Here is a 17,389-nt window from a genome sequence, read left to right as displayed (position 1 = left end):
TCCTACCCCACAGCTTGGGTACAACTGAAGGTGGGTGAGCATGAAGCAAAAATTCATGTTGACATGACAGAACACCTTCCCTGGAAGGTTATAATTGGGAGAAACTGGCAACAGTTCCCCCTGCTTGCTCCTCCCCCAATCAGGTCCTCCTACTCCAGATGAAACAATGCCCCAACATATTTCTAGTACTAAAATCTGACCTTTTGGAGGAATCTGCCCAAATCCAGAGGATTAGTAAATTTCAAAGGCAACACTGAGACGGGAGGGCCTGGTTACAGACCCATTTGGCCAGGGAGACTGAACTAGGGGAACCATCTCAGCAGATGGATGATGCCCAATCAGAAGTGGGAGAAGTTCCTTCAGATCTGGGGACCCTCTCCTGGAGGTTCATCCTCCTGACATAGACTTAGCCCATTTAATCCAGATCTATGATCACATACGTGGGCCCACCTTGAGTGAGTCATATGCCTGGACAGTAGTGATAGATGGAAAGGCTATCCAGGAGGCCCAAGCTGCCCAATTTCCCCATTTTGAACTAAAGAATGATATGCTCTATCAAGTTGACCTTGATCCAAGGACTTCAACAGAATTATCAAGGGTTTCCCCTAATTTACTGTGAAGAGGAAAGGTTTCAATTCATTTTCCTTCCCTATGCACATCTGACACTTGAAATTCTTGCCCTTTTCAGAATGAAACCAGCCTGCAGTTTTGAGAGTGGAGTGGAAAGGTCTGAAAAAAATTAATTTGCCTTCACAATTCTGTTTTGCACATCTGTAACATTTCTAAGCTGCAGGTAGATGCCCAGCTAGAGACATGCAGCACAGGATTTGTACTCTGAGATGTGCCATTGAAGCTGTACATTGCAAGGGTGTCTATCATCCAGAGAAGCACAATATCTTCTAGAGAAGATCTGGAGGGTGGGGGCTAACCTGGATAGGCTGAGGGCAGCAGTGCTGGGAAGGGATACAAAAAAGGAAAGGGATACGAGAAGGTGCAGATGGATTCTGTCCTTTACAGGAGTTGCTTTCTTTAGCCCTATATCCGAGGTCTACAAAACTCTTGCCCTGTTTCATTATCCTGTTTGCTGCCTCTGCCAGACTGAGATGAGGCATGACTAGCTATCACAATCCACTTGCTGCTCACATACAGACACCATAGATATCACTAGAAAGAAAACACAGGGCCCAGGCTTCCAGAAACCACAGACTTCTTCCACCCAGTTCAAATAGAGGAGAATTTCTGTTATCTGGAATTAATAGTACTCAGATTTTCACCATTTGTGGACCAGCTATGGATGGCAACATAGACACAAACACTAATTTCCGGGGCAGCCATTCAGTTTGACAAAGCTTTCCTCAACCAGCTGGGTATGGTAATCTCATACAACAACAAGCTGCCAACCTGTCGTGACTATGGCCTACACACATAAAGACCTCATATTAGTCACCAATACACCACCTACCTGTAGAACCATGGCTAGAACTCAGGACCATTAGCACCCCAAAGACAGGCCTTTGTCAGCGAAGCTAAAGCAAAATCTTGACAGCACCCGTTCCTTTCAGATCACCCTCTACAGAGATACAGGGCTCCCCGATCAAGAAACAGGTGCAAAGTTACTCTTTAGCCACTAATGCAGCTTCATGACTGCATTAGCCTCCACTTCGCTTGTTCCCTGAACTCCCCTCTGAGGGGCAGGGGAGAAATCTATGATTATACACTCATATCAGCCTACCCCAATCCCACCACCATCCCTTTCTGCAGTAGCTAGGAAAATGGCCCTATGCAGCTGGATGCACATTCCTGGCATGGGATCCCAGTAAACTCTCCCCTGTACCTCAGAACCAGTGCAGTTCTACTGTGGGCACAGCTCTTCATGCCTGTAGAAGAGGGGGCTTTATCCCTTCAAAGCATTTAACAATCATTAGATGAGACTGATTAAACAATCATATAGGATCTTCTTGGGAATTGTAAGAGTATTCTCAGGGATGCGGAGCAGAACATTTTCAAAAAGGCTTTTTGGATTTCTATGAAGTTATTTCCTATCAGAAATACTGCTTATTTCACTTTGAAACTTTTTTCACCATCAGCATTACTGATGTGTGTCCTTCTGCCTTGTATGATAATGCAAGCATCTAACAAACTCAGTAATTAATGTAAATGACCTCTTAGACGGTATCAGCATATATAACAGTTACTTTTGTTATATAGCTTTTCATCTTTGCTCTGCATAATCTGGATATATTATAAGCACAACAGTTATGAAGAATGAGTTTTGAACAGTCTTCCTTTTCCCCCATATAAAAGCATTTTTCTTTTCTAGTCCATCTTTTCTCTTCAAGCTTAGACTCTGTGACAGTCTCTCAGACTGCTGCTAAAAAGAGAGCTATCTATATAACTGGAGAGGGAAATCAAGTGCTTTTAGAGGAGAAAAAGACTATTTGCATTTTAAACTATACTTTTCACAGCTAATGTCAACATGTCACTAGAGTAGGGTTAGAAGGCTTATACATTAGCAGCATCACTCAGACATTTTTCTCTGTACTTTATTTTTCTATTACATTTAAAGACAATGAGAATCTCAAATCCCTGTGCACAATTTTAATATGTAAGTAAGATTCTTAGTCCACAGCAGCAAGGAAATACAGAATAAAATTCTGAGCTCATCTTTGTGCGTATTTCTAGTGGTATCATTCTCTAACAGGACCTCACAATACCTAGTAATATTTCATACTAGGTCACAATTATTAATATGTAGACATAATGAGATAATTTGAGTTTTGTAATGTGCATTCTGTTTACTTTTACACTGTGCTTTCTTTATTTCTGTTTAAAATATTCCTATAAAACACAAGTAAATAACTCATATGCACACATACTTATGCAGCTGTGAAACCTATATTATTAGCCTATTAATTTGCATTAACTCATAATTCATTTCAGGAGCAACTGAAATTTAATGTAGTATTAAAATAGATGCATTTTATTTTAGTATTACTTAAAAAATGTATGTACGTAGAGGCATTTACGTCTAATGAGCTTGATCTAGAAGAAAAGCTGTACATCTTCATGGACCATATTAGCCTCAGGAGGTTATGGGCAGTGGCAGCTCACTGGGAAGACCTGCCCTGAAGGGAGGCCAAGAAAGCAAGCGTGGAAAAAGTGAAGCTCTGCAGTAAGATGCTGTAGAGTTGCTTGTGGCAGGATAGCCAATGTATAGTAAATGAGTTCCCCTTTCCAAAGTTTTTTTGGTAGGATGACAGAGCATACAAGAGAGTGTGTAATAAACTTCTTCCTACATGTCCCTCGGGGCGGAGGCCAACTTAAATAAAAATCTTCAAAAAGGAGGGCATAAATTGAGACCTGTAAATTAAAAACTACTGTGTAGATAAATATTTAACTAATTTTGCTACTAAATATCCTGCATTAAGAATTTGGCCAGTTATGGACTCAAGGACCATGTAAGAGTAAAGTCCAAGATTCCCTTTCACCTCCAGTTCCACTATTCCAGCAAGTGACCGAGAATTTAAATTAATTGATTTAGTTTAATTGAAATCGCAGGATATCCTGAAAGTTACAAATCCAGGATCTATTACACCACAAAGTGTGGAGAGAGTAAGTGAGCTCCAAAGTCAAGGACCTCTCAAAAGGAAACACTTTGCCATCAGCAAGTCATTACCAGGTAGCTGTTAACTCAACTATTATGGCTAGTCACAACAGCAGCATCACAAACAGAAGAAGAGTTCTAGCCTGAACAAAACCATTTAGGGCTTTATAGATCAAACCCAACTTTGTAACTGCAGTAGCTTAACGTGGAGGTGGCAAGAGTCTAGTGTCACAAGATCTACCATTCTTTTCAGATGAGAAACTAATCTTCTGCTAGCTGAAGTTGGAAGAAGACATATTGACACTTATCTGCAAGTCCAGGAGCATTAATGAGTCCAGAAGACCCCCTTCCCCGAAAGTGCAGAATTTGTTATGCTATCTGGAAATCAGGCTGACCAGAGATCATAACATCTTCAAAGCAAAATGCAAGCGCCATCTCTTTTCAAAAGGCTTCCCTAAAATACGTACATTTATGAGCTACACTTCACTGAAGAGCATTCAGAAATACTCCAATACTTTATCAATATACATTCATGAAAAAAAACAAAAAGCTCACTCATTTCCGATATCCCTTTCAACATCACATACTCAAGTCTATTAAAACCACAAAGATATTAAATTTGCTGAAGCTATATTTCCACAAACAGAAGATCTAATACTCCAGACAAGAAGAACCAAATAGTATAACAGTACCGCTTGATTAAAATAGAAGTTATCTGCTCTCTTTCTATATTAGATGTTATATACACATGTACACATTTTAAAAATATTTCTTTTCTCTAGAACTACATAGTATTCATACACTATGGACACTATTAAGTAACTTCTGTTGAAATCATATGCTTTTCTTATGAGTACAACTTCCCAACTCTAAATATAAAAATGCACTCCTAAAACAGCTTGCATTTCTGCCTGTTTGGAAATATGATAATAATCATGTAGATGTATGTGTGCCAACATTACTTTGCCTCCACTTCCACACATGTCTAATCTTTTGGGAAACAATGATAAAATTTGACATTTTAATTTGTAATACTTATGATTTATCAAAAAAATCAAATGTAATTGTTGATCACTAATTATACGAGCAACATCCGTGCTGCTAAAACCCTCCAGCACAGGGTTTGGCTTGTACCATCCCTAAGTTTTAATATAATAACCTGTTGAATTTTGACAAATATGTCAAATCTATTAAACCAAAAAAGAACAAACCTTAGCCATCCTCCTCGTTGATAGCATGGGTTCTCAGAAACTTCAGCTAGGATAAATGCAATGGATATATATACTTACATTGAACTCACAGAAATCAATGCTATCAAGACTTTTGCTTCTATGTATTCTCCCTTTTATTCTTCTTAAAGAAGGTTTTCCTTGACTCACACTACACGTAGCACCATTCGGATTTTCAGATGATGGAGTTACCCTGCCAAATAAAAACAATTATGTATAAGATTTTCAGAAATCTTAAACACTTGTTTAAATGAAGACATGTAAATCTAAACAAGTGATGAGTCTTACTAGAAAACCAAGTTTTCACCCATTAAGCACCACACAGATTGTCAATCCTAAACAATAATTAAAGCTTGTAGATGCTAACATAATGGGTGCTATAGAAATACTTATAATAAATAGAATAATACCTTTTATTAAACACTGTCAGAAGAATGAAATGGATCTTAATAGAATTTCTTTTTCTGACAATTTCGAGGAAAATTCAGCCCTCTGCTACAGGATCACAGCTCCCAGTGACTTTGACAGATTACCACCCATAAGTGGGCATGCCATTGGCTTTCTAACGTTTTCCATTTTGTGAATTTTAATGACTCTGCCACTACTAATGGAATTTGAAATTAATGGGATCTATTAGATTATAAAGATAATAGATTAGGGAAATACACTTGAGCTACACTTACAAAGTCAATTAACATGCAGGTAATCTAAACTGAATCTGCAACTGCAGTACAGTACTATGAATAAGTAATTCACATTTCAGTTACCTGTTGGGAGCTGTTAATGACTTTAAACTAACCTGCTTAACAGTTAACCAAATGTGTTAAATCCAGTGTGAGGTCAAATTTTGAAATGTGAGGTAAGCCACTAGTCAACCTGACAAAGTTTTGGAAAAGGAAGTTAAAAGACATAATCAGAAATGGACCAAAAAGGAAGAGAGCACTTTAATAACTAGGATAATCAGCAACAAGGTGAGTTAGGTAATATCTTTTATTGAACCAACCTCTGTTGGTGAAAGAGAGAACCTTTTGAGGTACACAGAGCTCTTCAGTCTACAACATTAAAAACACTTAACATGAACATTCATATGTCTAAAAATGTTTTTCCAATTATAGTTATAAATGGCACCTAAGATTAATATAGCTGAAAAATTTTTCAGAATTACTTTTTGCATTTGACAGCACTTTGGGTAGCCAGTTTGTTGTTTTCCCTGTACAGTCAGTTATTAAGATCGCTGTTCAGAAAAGCACTTAAGTGTTTTCTTAACTTTTAGTTTATTTGTTTGGCGTTAGTGTATTTATCATGTGCTTAAGTGCTCTGCTCATGAGTGGAATTGGGGGGAAAAGGTGGGAGTTCTTTTTCAAGCTCCGCACATGCGAATCATGAAAATGAGATGCTGCTCACAGTAGATTGTGCTGGTGTTCAAAATAAGATTGGCTCCATTGGACTCCTTGAGCTTGGCTCCCCCTCAATGGGGAAAAAATATGCCCATGGGCTCTGCTTGGCTCGTGGTGCTGATCATCTTCTTGATTAGGGGGTAAAAAATCCAAACTCCTGCTTAGGACAGAGAGGCATTTGTTTTGTGGGGAGGGAGAGGAAATAATTGCAAACAAAGAAACTGATACGTGAACAGAGAGCCTTTAAATTTTCATATACGTTACATCATTAAAAAAACCAGTTGTAAATATTGCTGTGTTATGTGTAGTTGTTTGGTACATAGGATTTATTACATACAGTGTATTGTTATTGTCCTTGAAAATTTAATTTTTATTTTATTTTTTTTTAGTATTGTTAGTTGGAAGAGACTGCAGAGCCAAGCTGGAGGCACGTGTGTTTTAGATGAGTTTAGACGTTTCTTCCTCAGGCTAAAATAGTGGTAATTTGTTATTGTAAGAGTAGCTAATAAATTTTCATGTTCACCTTGAGAGAAGTCAATTTAATGCTGAATACTTTTGTCTTAATTCCCTCTTTCCTTATATCATGTTAAAATATTTTAAGTGGGTGATGTGCACTAATTTGAGATCTAGCTTATATTTTAAAAGCACCTATGCTAGGCCCCTTTGCTATACATTTAAATTACTATAAATACTCAATTTTTTTAATCCACTGGCTGCAGTACTGCCTCATACTGAGCATTTCCTCTGTATTTTTAAAAAGCATTCAACCTCAATAAAAGAGCGCATATAAAAATAACAAATTGATTCAATTAAGGTCTTTTTTTTTTAATCAAGTGTTAAAAAAGTATGTGTTGGCAGGAGCTTTCTGGGACATTTGAAAGCCCCTTGTTAAAATTCTGTTGACTGAAAGGGAGGAGCATAATTTGCTGACTTTGATGGAGTCCATTGCCCACTACATAATGCCAAAGAATCCATGACAGAGATTCCTTAACTCTGGAGTTTACAAAAATGAATCTGAAAAGTCAGTTTTTACCTCTGGAGATCTCAGATTGTGCCAAGTATTGTTAAAAAGAATCTCTAGGAGAGGATGCCCCTAATCCTTTATAAAACCTCTCATTTCACCCCTTCCCTCTACAGAAAACAAAATAATATTCAATCAAGTAATTAAAAAGCCACTCTCCAGCAGTGGAAAGGGGGAAGCTTTGCATGGTGCGCAGCAGTAGGAAGGGAAGGCAGACTAAGCCATTAATTTCTGCAGAATTTAAGTTATCACTTTTAAAATATGTCTTTGCATTTATGGTTGAGAAGATGACCTTGTAAGTGTGAAACAAATGTAAATCAGTCCGGTGTTGTCTTACTGAATCTACAACAGACAGTTCCATTGCCTTTGCTACTGCTCATAACATTACTAAGCAGAAACAATAACAGAGTGAATTGTCCATTTCACTGCTGCTATTCAGAATTCTGTGTGCAGCAGTGAAAATCTCGAGAATCAAGTCAGTTCAATATTGTTGCAGTAGCAGAGGCATCCACTAGCATTAGTCACAAGGAAGGAGGACTCAAAAAATGGAGGCTGTAAAGTTGGAGGAGAGAAGCAGATATTCAAAAAAACATGAGTCTGGCCTCCCAAAATCATGAGATTTTTAAAAAAAAATCTCGTGTACTTTTTATTTACCTTCTGACTTTTGAGTCTTTAGGGTGCACTTGCTTACGTTTTCAAGCTTTCCTTTGCATTCATGAGGGCTAGAAATGTACTTAAAAAAAAAAAAGGGAACACAGACTCTCATTCAATCTTATGATTCCAGCAACTGGCACTTTGACAATTGCAAAAAGTCACAAGAGTCACAATAAAATCATGAGACCTAGCAACCCTGAATGCCTTTTTCCTTCTTCCACCTTGTCACAGACAGGAGGCTCTGGCGAAGGAGAAGAAACAGAAAATTCCCAGCAGATAAGGGGACTGAGGTTCCACTTTTCCCCATATATCTACTAATCATAGATTTAAACAGAAGATGGATTACTAAAATGGGGGTTTTGGAGGGCCAGTCAGCCTAGTGGTTGGAGCACTTGGCTTTCAGCCCTCTTCTTGGTTGAGGAGCCTTAGTCTTCAAGGTAGGGGAGGGGGGGGGGGGAAACCCAGGCCCTCCCTCTCCAACAGCTCCCAGCCCAGGACCCGGCGGTGTGCATCAACCCCTGAACAAGGGGAGCCCTCCCAGTAGGGAGTCTAAAACCACTGCCCTGGACTACTTCCTCTTTTCAGTTTGGGGAATGGCCCTTCTAGTCCAGTTCACTGTGGGGCTTGCCTTCCATAGTGCCCTGTCATGGATCTTGGGTGGTATCCTGGCACAGTCCCAGGCTCCTTTGGGCAAGGCAGCCAGCGGCGGCTCCAGGCACCAGCACTCCAAGCGCGTGCCTGGGGCAGCAAGCCGCGGGGGGCGGCCTGCCAGTCTCTGCAAGGGCGGCAGTCAGGCAGCCTTCGGCAGCTTGCCTGCAGAAGGTCTGCCGGTCCCGCAGATTCGGCGGCAATTCGGTGGCGGGTACGCTGAATCCGCGGGACCGGGGACCTCCCGCAGGCAAGCCGTCAAAGGCGGCCTGCCTGCCATGCTTGGGGCAGCAAAAAAGCTAGAGCCGCCCCTGAGGGCAGCTGCAAGTTGGTGAAGCCAAACCCTGCAATGCCTCTGGGCTCCACTCAGGTGCCAGAGGCTCCTATGTCTCTTTCACAGTCTCCCTTGGGAAACAGTACGCACTCCCAGGTGGCTGCCTTGGCTAGCAGGCTAGTGACCCTTCCTCTCAGTTAAGGTGGCAGCTAGCTCTTGTCTCTCCACCAGTCAGCCCCAAACTAAGCCAGGTTCTCTTCTTGTCTCCCCCTCCAGACCTGGCATTGGCTGCAAGTATAACAGCGCGGGACTAGCTGGGCCCAAAGGCTCTCTTTAACCCATGCTGTGGTGGGCAGTTTCTCTGCTTCATCACAAGTCTCTAGGAGGGTCAGGAGACAGCACACTGGTAGGATTCCCAACAACCTGCCTCTTTCCAACAGCTGAGGGTGACAGTAGAAGTGAGGGTGATAGGGCATTCCATTTTGACCTAACTTGTGAATGCCTCACTATGACTTTCATCTTTCATGTTTATCTGCGTAGATTAAGTAGCAAGTAAATTTTGCAATCCCTATACACAGGGCCGGCTCTGGCTTTTTGGCCTCCCCAAGAAAAACAAAACAAAACAAAACAAAAAACCTGCGGCGTGGCCGGAGCGTGGGTGCAGGGGGACCGGCTGTGGGGGAGGGAGCGGGCAAAAGAGAGAGAGAAGGGGATGGCCAGGGCTACAGCGGGGGCGCGGCCACGTGGCCCCTCCCGCTGCGCCGCCTCCTGCCACAGGGGCTCCGCTCCAGTTAGCAGGGAGGGAAGGAAAAGGACTGCCCTGCAGGGCGATCTGGTTCTCCGCGCCACCGCCCCCTACAGGGCGACCAGAGCGGAACAACAACAACAACAAAAAAGCGGGCGTGCAGCCCTAGGATTGGGCAGAAAGCCGCCTCGAACAAACTGCCACCCCAAGCACCAGCTTGCTCAGCTATATTGTGGCATCAGAGGTGTCCAGAGGAAGGAGGTGAGATTGTTATCTTAAATAACAATTCTTTAATACAATCAGAGCCTCACAAAGCAGCATCCCTAGAACTGGCTATAGGCAGCACCACACCAAGAACACTTTCTTTTTCACTTTCTATTCTTCTGGCCTTTCTCAAAACACATCCAAATGCAACCCCACTAGTAAGAGGGGGGAAACCCATTTATAATCTAAACATTTACAATACAAGTTGATGGGTGGTGTTGCCTCCCCCTTTAGTTATGAAAAAGCACTTTTGTTTAAAACTAGAAAAACAAATACATTATTCAGTCCCTGTCTTTAAACACATTTATCTCTGGCATACGGGATTTATCATGAGCAAAATGGGGGAAATTTGTGTTAAATTTTTGTTTTTGTTAAAAAATTTGTAGTACATTACTGTAATACTGCTCGTTTAAGGGCTCTTGTATTAGGGCCTGAGGAGGAGATTTTCAAAGCAGTCTAGTGGATTTAGACATATTAGAAATAGTCAAGATTTTCAAAAATGAATAGTGATTTTGGGTGCCCAATTTGAAACATCTTGAACAGTTCTGATTTTCAGAGAGAGTGTGTGTTTGGTATTTCCTGAAAACCAGGTCCTTTTAATGAGGCTCAGTTTGAGCAATTGAAAAACCAAAAATCAAAATCAGCTTTGAAAAATCAAACTAGTAACTTTTGAAAAACTATATTGTGTAAATTCTGACTAATCTGAAAATCTCAATTTGAGCCTGCAAACCTTACTTAGCGTCCATAATCCTTACTCACAAAAACAGTCTATTTGACTTCGACATTGACTAGTCCCTGATCAGATATTGTATCTTTGTAAATTTCATTCCCATTGATCAGAAAATGTATCTTTGTAAATCTACCTAAATTATATTTCTATAAACTAAATAAAGTCAAGTATGCAATATGTTTTAGGGATCTTGTTCCATTCACTTATTGGCAAATCTGCAAACCTATCAAGATAACAAACTTCACTGACTCACAAATAATCCATCTGTCAAAAGACAATTTAAGATATAACATCACTAGGCAGAATGTATGTTCAAAAATTATATAAACTATTTATAATGCATGGTATCATAGCTTTCAGAAAAGGCCACAAACTTTAGCAGTTTTTCTACATGCTGCCAGAACAATAACAACTTAGATATAGGTTTGATTTGTTGACAACACACAGTAAAAGAATAAACACAGTTATTAAATATTATACATGGAAATATCTACATATGCACTAAAATGTGCATTGCTGTTTAATTTCTTGCTTGTGCTACAAAGAGTTAAAAACATTCAGTGTCACAGATAAATTTTGGCTGAAACAAACTGGACTAATTTCAAAATGTGTTCTATTCATGTCAGTTACATTTAATAGTATTTCAAAATTTAACACAATTTTCAAGGCAGCTCTTTTACCTTCTTCCTATTTAACTAGTGTTACAGACTTTTAATGGCCTACTCAAGTTTACTTTCAGTGGGAATGGTATGCAATGTGTGTGACTGGAGTAATTACAGAATTTCAGTACAATATTTAAGTACAAATTTAATCTTCTAAATACAACTTAAATGTTATTTCTCTTATTGCTGACTACTGTTGTTGCAAACTTCATCACACATTTGTCATAACCCCATGTGAATCCTTCAATAAAGACTAATAACATTTATTAGAGCCAGGCATTGTGCAGGCAGTTGCTGCTGGGCAAACTTCCTCACATGTTTGCCATAACACCACATGCATCCTTCAATAAAGGCTTGATCTTTCCCTGCAAGGTGCTGAATAACTTAAATGTTATTTCTCTTATTGGTGGTTACAGTTCATTCAGAAAAGTATGGAATAAAGATATTTACATTTTCACATTTTGTGTATATTCCTACTGATGCTCCTCTGAAATATTTAAAGCAATATTTAAAGTCACTACAGTTAGTGTTCAGTTGAAGGTCACACAGTAACTGAATATTTTCACAATAAGCAATACCAGAACAGAAAAAAAAATAAAAATTCAGAATTTTAAGCTTATAGGACTTGTATCTGTTTTCTGACTATAGTATGAGTACTTGAAAGTTAAGTAGCTGGACATTGGACACCAAGCTTCCCCACTGCTAAAAAAAAAGTGATGATGTTAGTAGGACTCAGTGTACCTAGTGATATCAACAAAAGACAGGTAGGGCTAACATTCATTCCTACTGATCACCCTGAGAAGACTTGAAAGTCATTCCATATTGCAGTAGTATTTGTTTTTAAGTGATTAGTGATTGGGCCAATTTGATTTTCATGAAAAAAAAAAGACTAATAACATTTATTAAAGCCAGGCATTGTGCTGACAGCTGCTGCTGTGCAAACTTCCTCACATGCTTGCTATGACACCACATGCCTCCTTCAATAAAGGCTTGATCTTGCTCTTCAAGATATTGAACATTCTAATACAGCAAAACTTTAAACATGTGGATAGCTCCCCATTGACTTCAATTAGACTATTGTGCTTGAAGTTAAGTAGGTGCTTAAGTGCTATGCTGGATTGGGACTAGAATGTTCACCACTGTGCATGTTCAAGCCCTAAATGAATCATTAAGTCCCAGTTATTCATATGTCTTGTTAATAATAGCCCCAAATAGGGCGTAGGGGGAAATGACCTAGTGGAAGCTGTGTATCTGTAATTTCTTCAATCTGATACATTACATATTTTTCTTTAAACTATGGGTGACCGCAGACAACCACAAAACATGTACAAGAGTCTCATATTTACACTACCCACATTTGTCTTAATAATTGCCATAATAATCTCGATACAATTGACAGAATCTTATATCTTGTTTTCTGAGCTTTCTTGCAGAGTTCATTCCTGCACCATTGAAGTCAACAGAAGTTCTAACACTGATTTAAGTGGGAGTAGGATCAAGACCAAACAAAGAAGATGGAAGATTCTTTTAGAACTCTCGCAGACTGTGATTTATTTTTCTCATTAAAATCTTCTCCTGATTTCACATATATTCCTTACAGAAATTGTCTCTCCATTGAAAGGCTTTAAAGTCTAGACATTAAAATCTTACTCCCAGTTTGGTAGGAAATTACATGTGTATTAATTACATGACATCATCTATTTTACAACACATTTAGCTTGCAGGAATTGGTATTTCAGTAAATATTGACTTTGACCTACTGTTTTAAGATTCCTACACATCAGTAGTTTATTTTTCTTAAGTAATTTAGCAGGTGTGTTAATTCATGATGCACCTTTAAAAAAGTAACCCAACTATCAGCTGATGTTGACAGTAAAAATCCGGGGTTGTCTTACCAAGGTTAAAGAGACTGACATAATTTTCTGTGTGTGATTACCACATCTCAAATTCTTAGTTCTGTTCTTTAACAGCTGGTATAGCCAAGGTTCAATGTCAAAATAAAGGATTCACAATTCTCCAAACCTACAATCCTATTTCAAATTTGAAAGCAGTAGTTCTACCAGAAAGTCTTAAAAGTGCACATCTGCAACCATAATTTTAAATGTAATGTAGCAAATAATAGTTTATTTTATAGAAAGTGAATTTCATGCTCATAAAATGTACCAGCTGACAACTTGGGAAGTGAAGACCTTTATTCACAAAACAGGTGAAACACAGGCAGCAGCACTGCAAGCTTCCCACACTACCTCAGATCTGACCTGGACAGAGGGACCTCTCTTCGGAAAGAGTTTAGTCCCTTTTTAGCTGCTCTGCTAATTACTGCCAAGTGTGATGGTAGTTTTGCCACCTGGGAATAAGACTGGGAACATCCGACTCACTTAATATAGCCTATTAAATAAATATCAGATGGAAACAACTGTCAGTCAATGGTAACATAGATTGGGTTTGAACTGGCATCCTAGAGATGAAAGTTTCTATAGCCAATTACCCATCCCATGAGATATCCAGCATCCATCTTTCTTGTTTTGATCTTGTAGCTGCACTTTTTGTGTTTCACGGAACAGGACTTACAATTTTTTTTTGCGGGGGGTGGGGGGGGAAGTGGGAGGAAATTAGAGTGGCAGATGCTCTATAAAGAAATAAACAATTGCTGCTACCTTTTTCATTTTCATTCAGTAGGATTCAGGTGGATTATCTCCACAAACAAAAGATAAATATTTTAAATCTTTTTTATAAAATGATTTATTTTGCTTGCACTTACAGTATGGACTAACATATAAAACACTTCTGAATCTGCCTGGGCAAAAAAGAATACTGAAATTCTCATTTTTATAAACATGAAGAATATGCTACCATTTGATCATATTAAAAGTATGAACGAATCTGATTTATACATTTTATTTCTGTACATCAGGTTAGAGACTATTGATGATATATGGTAATAGAATGTACCTTTTGCTTTGCATTTTTGTAATATATTGCATTGATTTACATAAAAAATAATATATTTATTTCACAAAAACTAAGCTTTATATAATGTATGATTTGAAAAAAAACTAAACTTAAATCACAATAAAATCTTAATTACAAAATACCCCTTAAGCATACCTTTAAATGTAGCGGAAATTATTATTTCATCCACAGAGACATACACACAAAGACAATCTCATATGGACCCTACTCAGGCTCCTAATGCAAAGTTGAAACCCGTAGTATTATGTCACCCACTGATAGGGAGATAACAATTTGAAACACTAATCTAAGGATGTAAAATATAAGGATTTAAGTAACTGGCACAAATTCTTGTATAGAAAAAAGCAACATGTTTTGCCTGGTCTTTTCACCTAGTCCATCAACAGCCTAACTCAAATGACATTGGATACATAGCATATTTTTCTTTCAACAAACAAATGTTTGTTCCTCATTTAGGACCCACTATATTGTCTTACTTGTCCCTTGGAAAGCAGGGAAATTTCATCATAAAACTAGGAAATATAAGGCTGATCTAATTCTCACTGAAGTAAATGGAAGTATACATTGCTGTATACAGTATGCAATATCAGCAAAGTGAAAAGGAATGACATTGCTGGGAGACGAGTATAGGTAGTAGCACTTTATGCTTCTGACATAATCAATCCCAAACCACTGTATACAGTACAAAAGTGGGTTTTCTTAGGAAAATCAAAGATAACCACATGAAAGAATATTTTTCCAAGGAAAATGTTTGATTTTGTGTGTTACAGTTAACAAGAATATGTTTCTGCCAAATTTGGTTACTAAAATAATGTTATTTTCTATAAACATTATAGTAAAGTTCACTATTCATGCTAGAAAGATTATTAGATATACTTCACATAAACCTAAGTGACTTTTTAAAATACCAGAATGTTAAATTAGTTTTCTAAATTTTACATTTTCTGCAATGAAATAAAAAGATAAACTATGAAACAAATATAGCAAAATATATTTTGGAAAACAGTTGTTAAAGGAAGCTTAAATCAAGTAAAATGTTAATCTAATGAAGTTGGCCTATCACAATTTTATTCTACTTCCCTGTTTATGTATTTCCTTGACATTGCCTGCTCTGGATGATCATGTGAGAAAAAGGACAAAATAAAATAATGCCAAGATCTGTAGAAGATATAAAATATGTGCTGTCACAGGATGCTGTTTGTGAAAACAGTTCATTTTGAAGCTACCTCATTGTTAAACAGCATGTCTTAGCACTTCTTTCTCAGACATTTTACACTCTTTCACTGTGACCCATGGCCATGGTGATAGGAAACCATAAGAACACTACTGCTCAAGTCTCATTCTCAATCTTATGAAGATATTTTTTCTTAAGGTGCAAGTGCAATTCAAGATCCAGGATGCTTTCCCCAGAAAATTTGGCTTTGCGGTCAGGTAGATTTTCTCCTTAATATAATTTGTTCTGATAATGACATGCATCCTACTGCTTCAATCAAGCTATCAGTGGTCCCTTACAAGACAAAAGAGTGACTGGATATTGCAATGCCATATGCTTCCTGGTGTCCTACTCACCCACATTGCAGTTTTACAGTATTATATATTTTTCTTAACATATTGTCAGTTCATCTAGAAAATCAGTTTAGCTCACCAATCAGTAAGCACATTGGAGATGTGTCAAAGAAAAAATAAATATATTTTGAAATTAAAAGTATATTATATTTAGATATTTCACCTCCCTTTTTGAGATTCACACCTGTCAAGAAAATAGTGGGTTGGCATTTCAAAGTCAGGCTTTATTCATACTACAGCTAAAAGAAACAACTATAAAACAATCAAAGGAAATATACTATCAGACTGCCATGCAGTGTTGTTGTAGCCTATAATAGACCTTCCTTGTAACTACCCCTGCACCTTTCTGAAGGAGCTGCCATTATCTTGTTTTGACAAATGTTTGTTGTTTCTTTCTGAAAACATTTATTATACTGAGAATTACACTTCTGAACCATGAAGAGGCTTACAGTTGGGTGCTTCCTAAAATCAAGACGTTTTCATAAAAGAAAACTGTAGCATGCAAATGGACAGTTCCTTCAACAAAAGGCTGAACATAATGATTTGTCTTTGATTTTTAAAAAAAAACTATTGGTAAATAATTCGTCATGACCTTTCCATTGTGGTGTTTTCTATTAAACAAATGGGCCCCCCTTTTAAATTATTTCCTGATTTGTTTTTAAATAGGACCATAATTTCTGCAACAAAACAACAATAAATGCCTGGCAGTGGTAGGTCCGACATGAGTTCATTCGCCTTGCACAGGATGCACTGTTTATTCATCCCAGCCCAGACCCCAACCCCAGTAACAAAGCAATGTGTGTGACAAGGTGCAAGGTTCAGCCGGCTCCCCCATCATCCTGCATGCAGCGCCCGGCAGCAACCTGGCTGTCTCCTGCCCATTTTGTGCCTACTCACCACAGCTTCCTCTTTAAGGGCATCAGACTGCCCCTGTTGGAGGCGGTCACCCCTATGGCCATCTGCAAGACAGTCAGGTATTTCTGATACTTCATTTTGCCGTCGCCCCCCCTGTCCCTGCCTCGTCCCCGCCGCCGCCACCGACAGAGTCTCTCCAGCCGCTGCATGCAATCATCAAATTTTTATTTCCAGGCATCTGCCGTCCCTGCGTCGCGCTTCTTCCCCTCCTCCTCCTCCTCCTGCTGCGCTCCCTCTGTCTCTGCCCCCCCAGCTCACGCTCTCCTCCTCCTCCTGCCGCGCTCTCTCTATCTCTGTCCCAGCTGACGCTCTCCTCCTCCGCCGCCTCCTGCCGCGCTCCCTCTATCTCTGCCTCCCCCCCACAGCTCACACTCGTCTCCTCCTTTTGCTGCCGCGCCTCTCCTCTCTGCCCTCCAGCTCTCGCGCTTCTCCTCCCCCGCCTCCTGCCGCGCTCCCTTTCTCCCTGCCCTCTACCCTGGGATCAAGCCCTTCCTTGCTCACTTAGCCCACTCACCTGGGGTATCTCGCTTTGCCACCTCCCTCACCAGGTACCCTGAGCATTCCCGTCCCGGGGACACTCTGACCCCCACCCATTGGACACCTGGGGGCCTCTCTCTGACCCCCATCGCTCTGGGCACCTGGGGGCCTCTCTCTGACCCCCCATCCCTCTGGGCACCTGGGGGCCTCTCTCTGACCCCCCCCATCCC

The 17,389-nt window shown here is 39.5% G+C and overlaps 1 protein-coding gene across 2 annotated transcripts in view; it reads right to left on the bottom strand.

The window, feature by feature from the left end:
* The window catches only part of TJP1 (tight junction protein 1), a 377,953-nt gene that overhangs the window by 316,963 nt on the left and 43,601 nt on the right, over positions 1 to 17,389 (bottom strand). The window contains exons 2-3 of one of the 2 annotated variants that reach the window (XM_005284979.5): positions 16,665 to 16,825; positions 4,894 to 5,026 (exon numbers count right to left, since the gene is read on the bottom strand). In XM_005284979.5, the coding sequence (XP_005285036.2) occupies positions 4,894 to 5,026; positions 16,665 to 16,825 (294 nt within the window). The remainder of the gene's footprint in view (positions 1 to 4,893; positions 5,027 to 16,664; positions 16,826 to 17,389) is intronic. The other variant, XM_042853846.2, reaches the window with a different exon arrangement.

Source organism: Chrysemys picta, chromosome 10, assembly GCF_011386835.1.
Source record: "Chrysemys picta bellii isolate R12L10 chromosome 10, ASM1138683v2, whole genome shotgun sequence".
NCBI classification, from domain to species: domain Eukaryota; kingdom Metazoa; phylum Chordata; order Testudines; family Emydidae; genus Chrysemys; species Chrysemys picta.
This window is presented reverse-complemented; position numbering and strand designations above follow the sequence as displayed.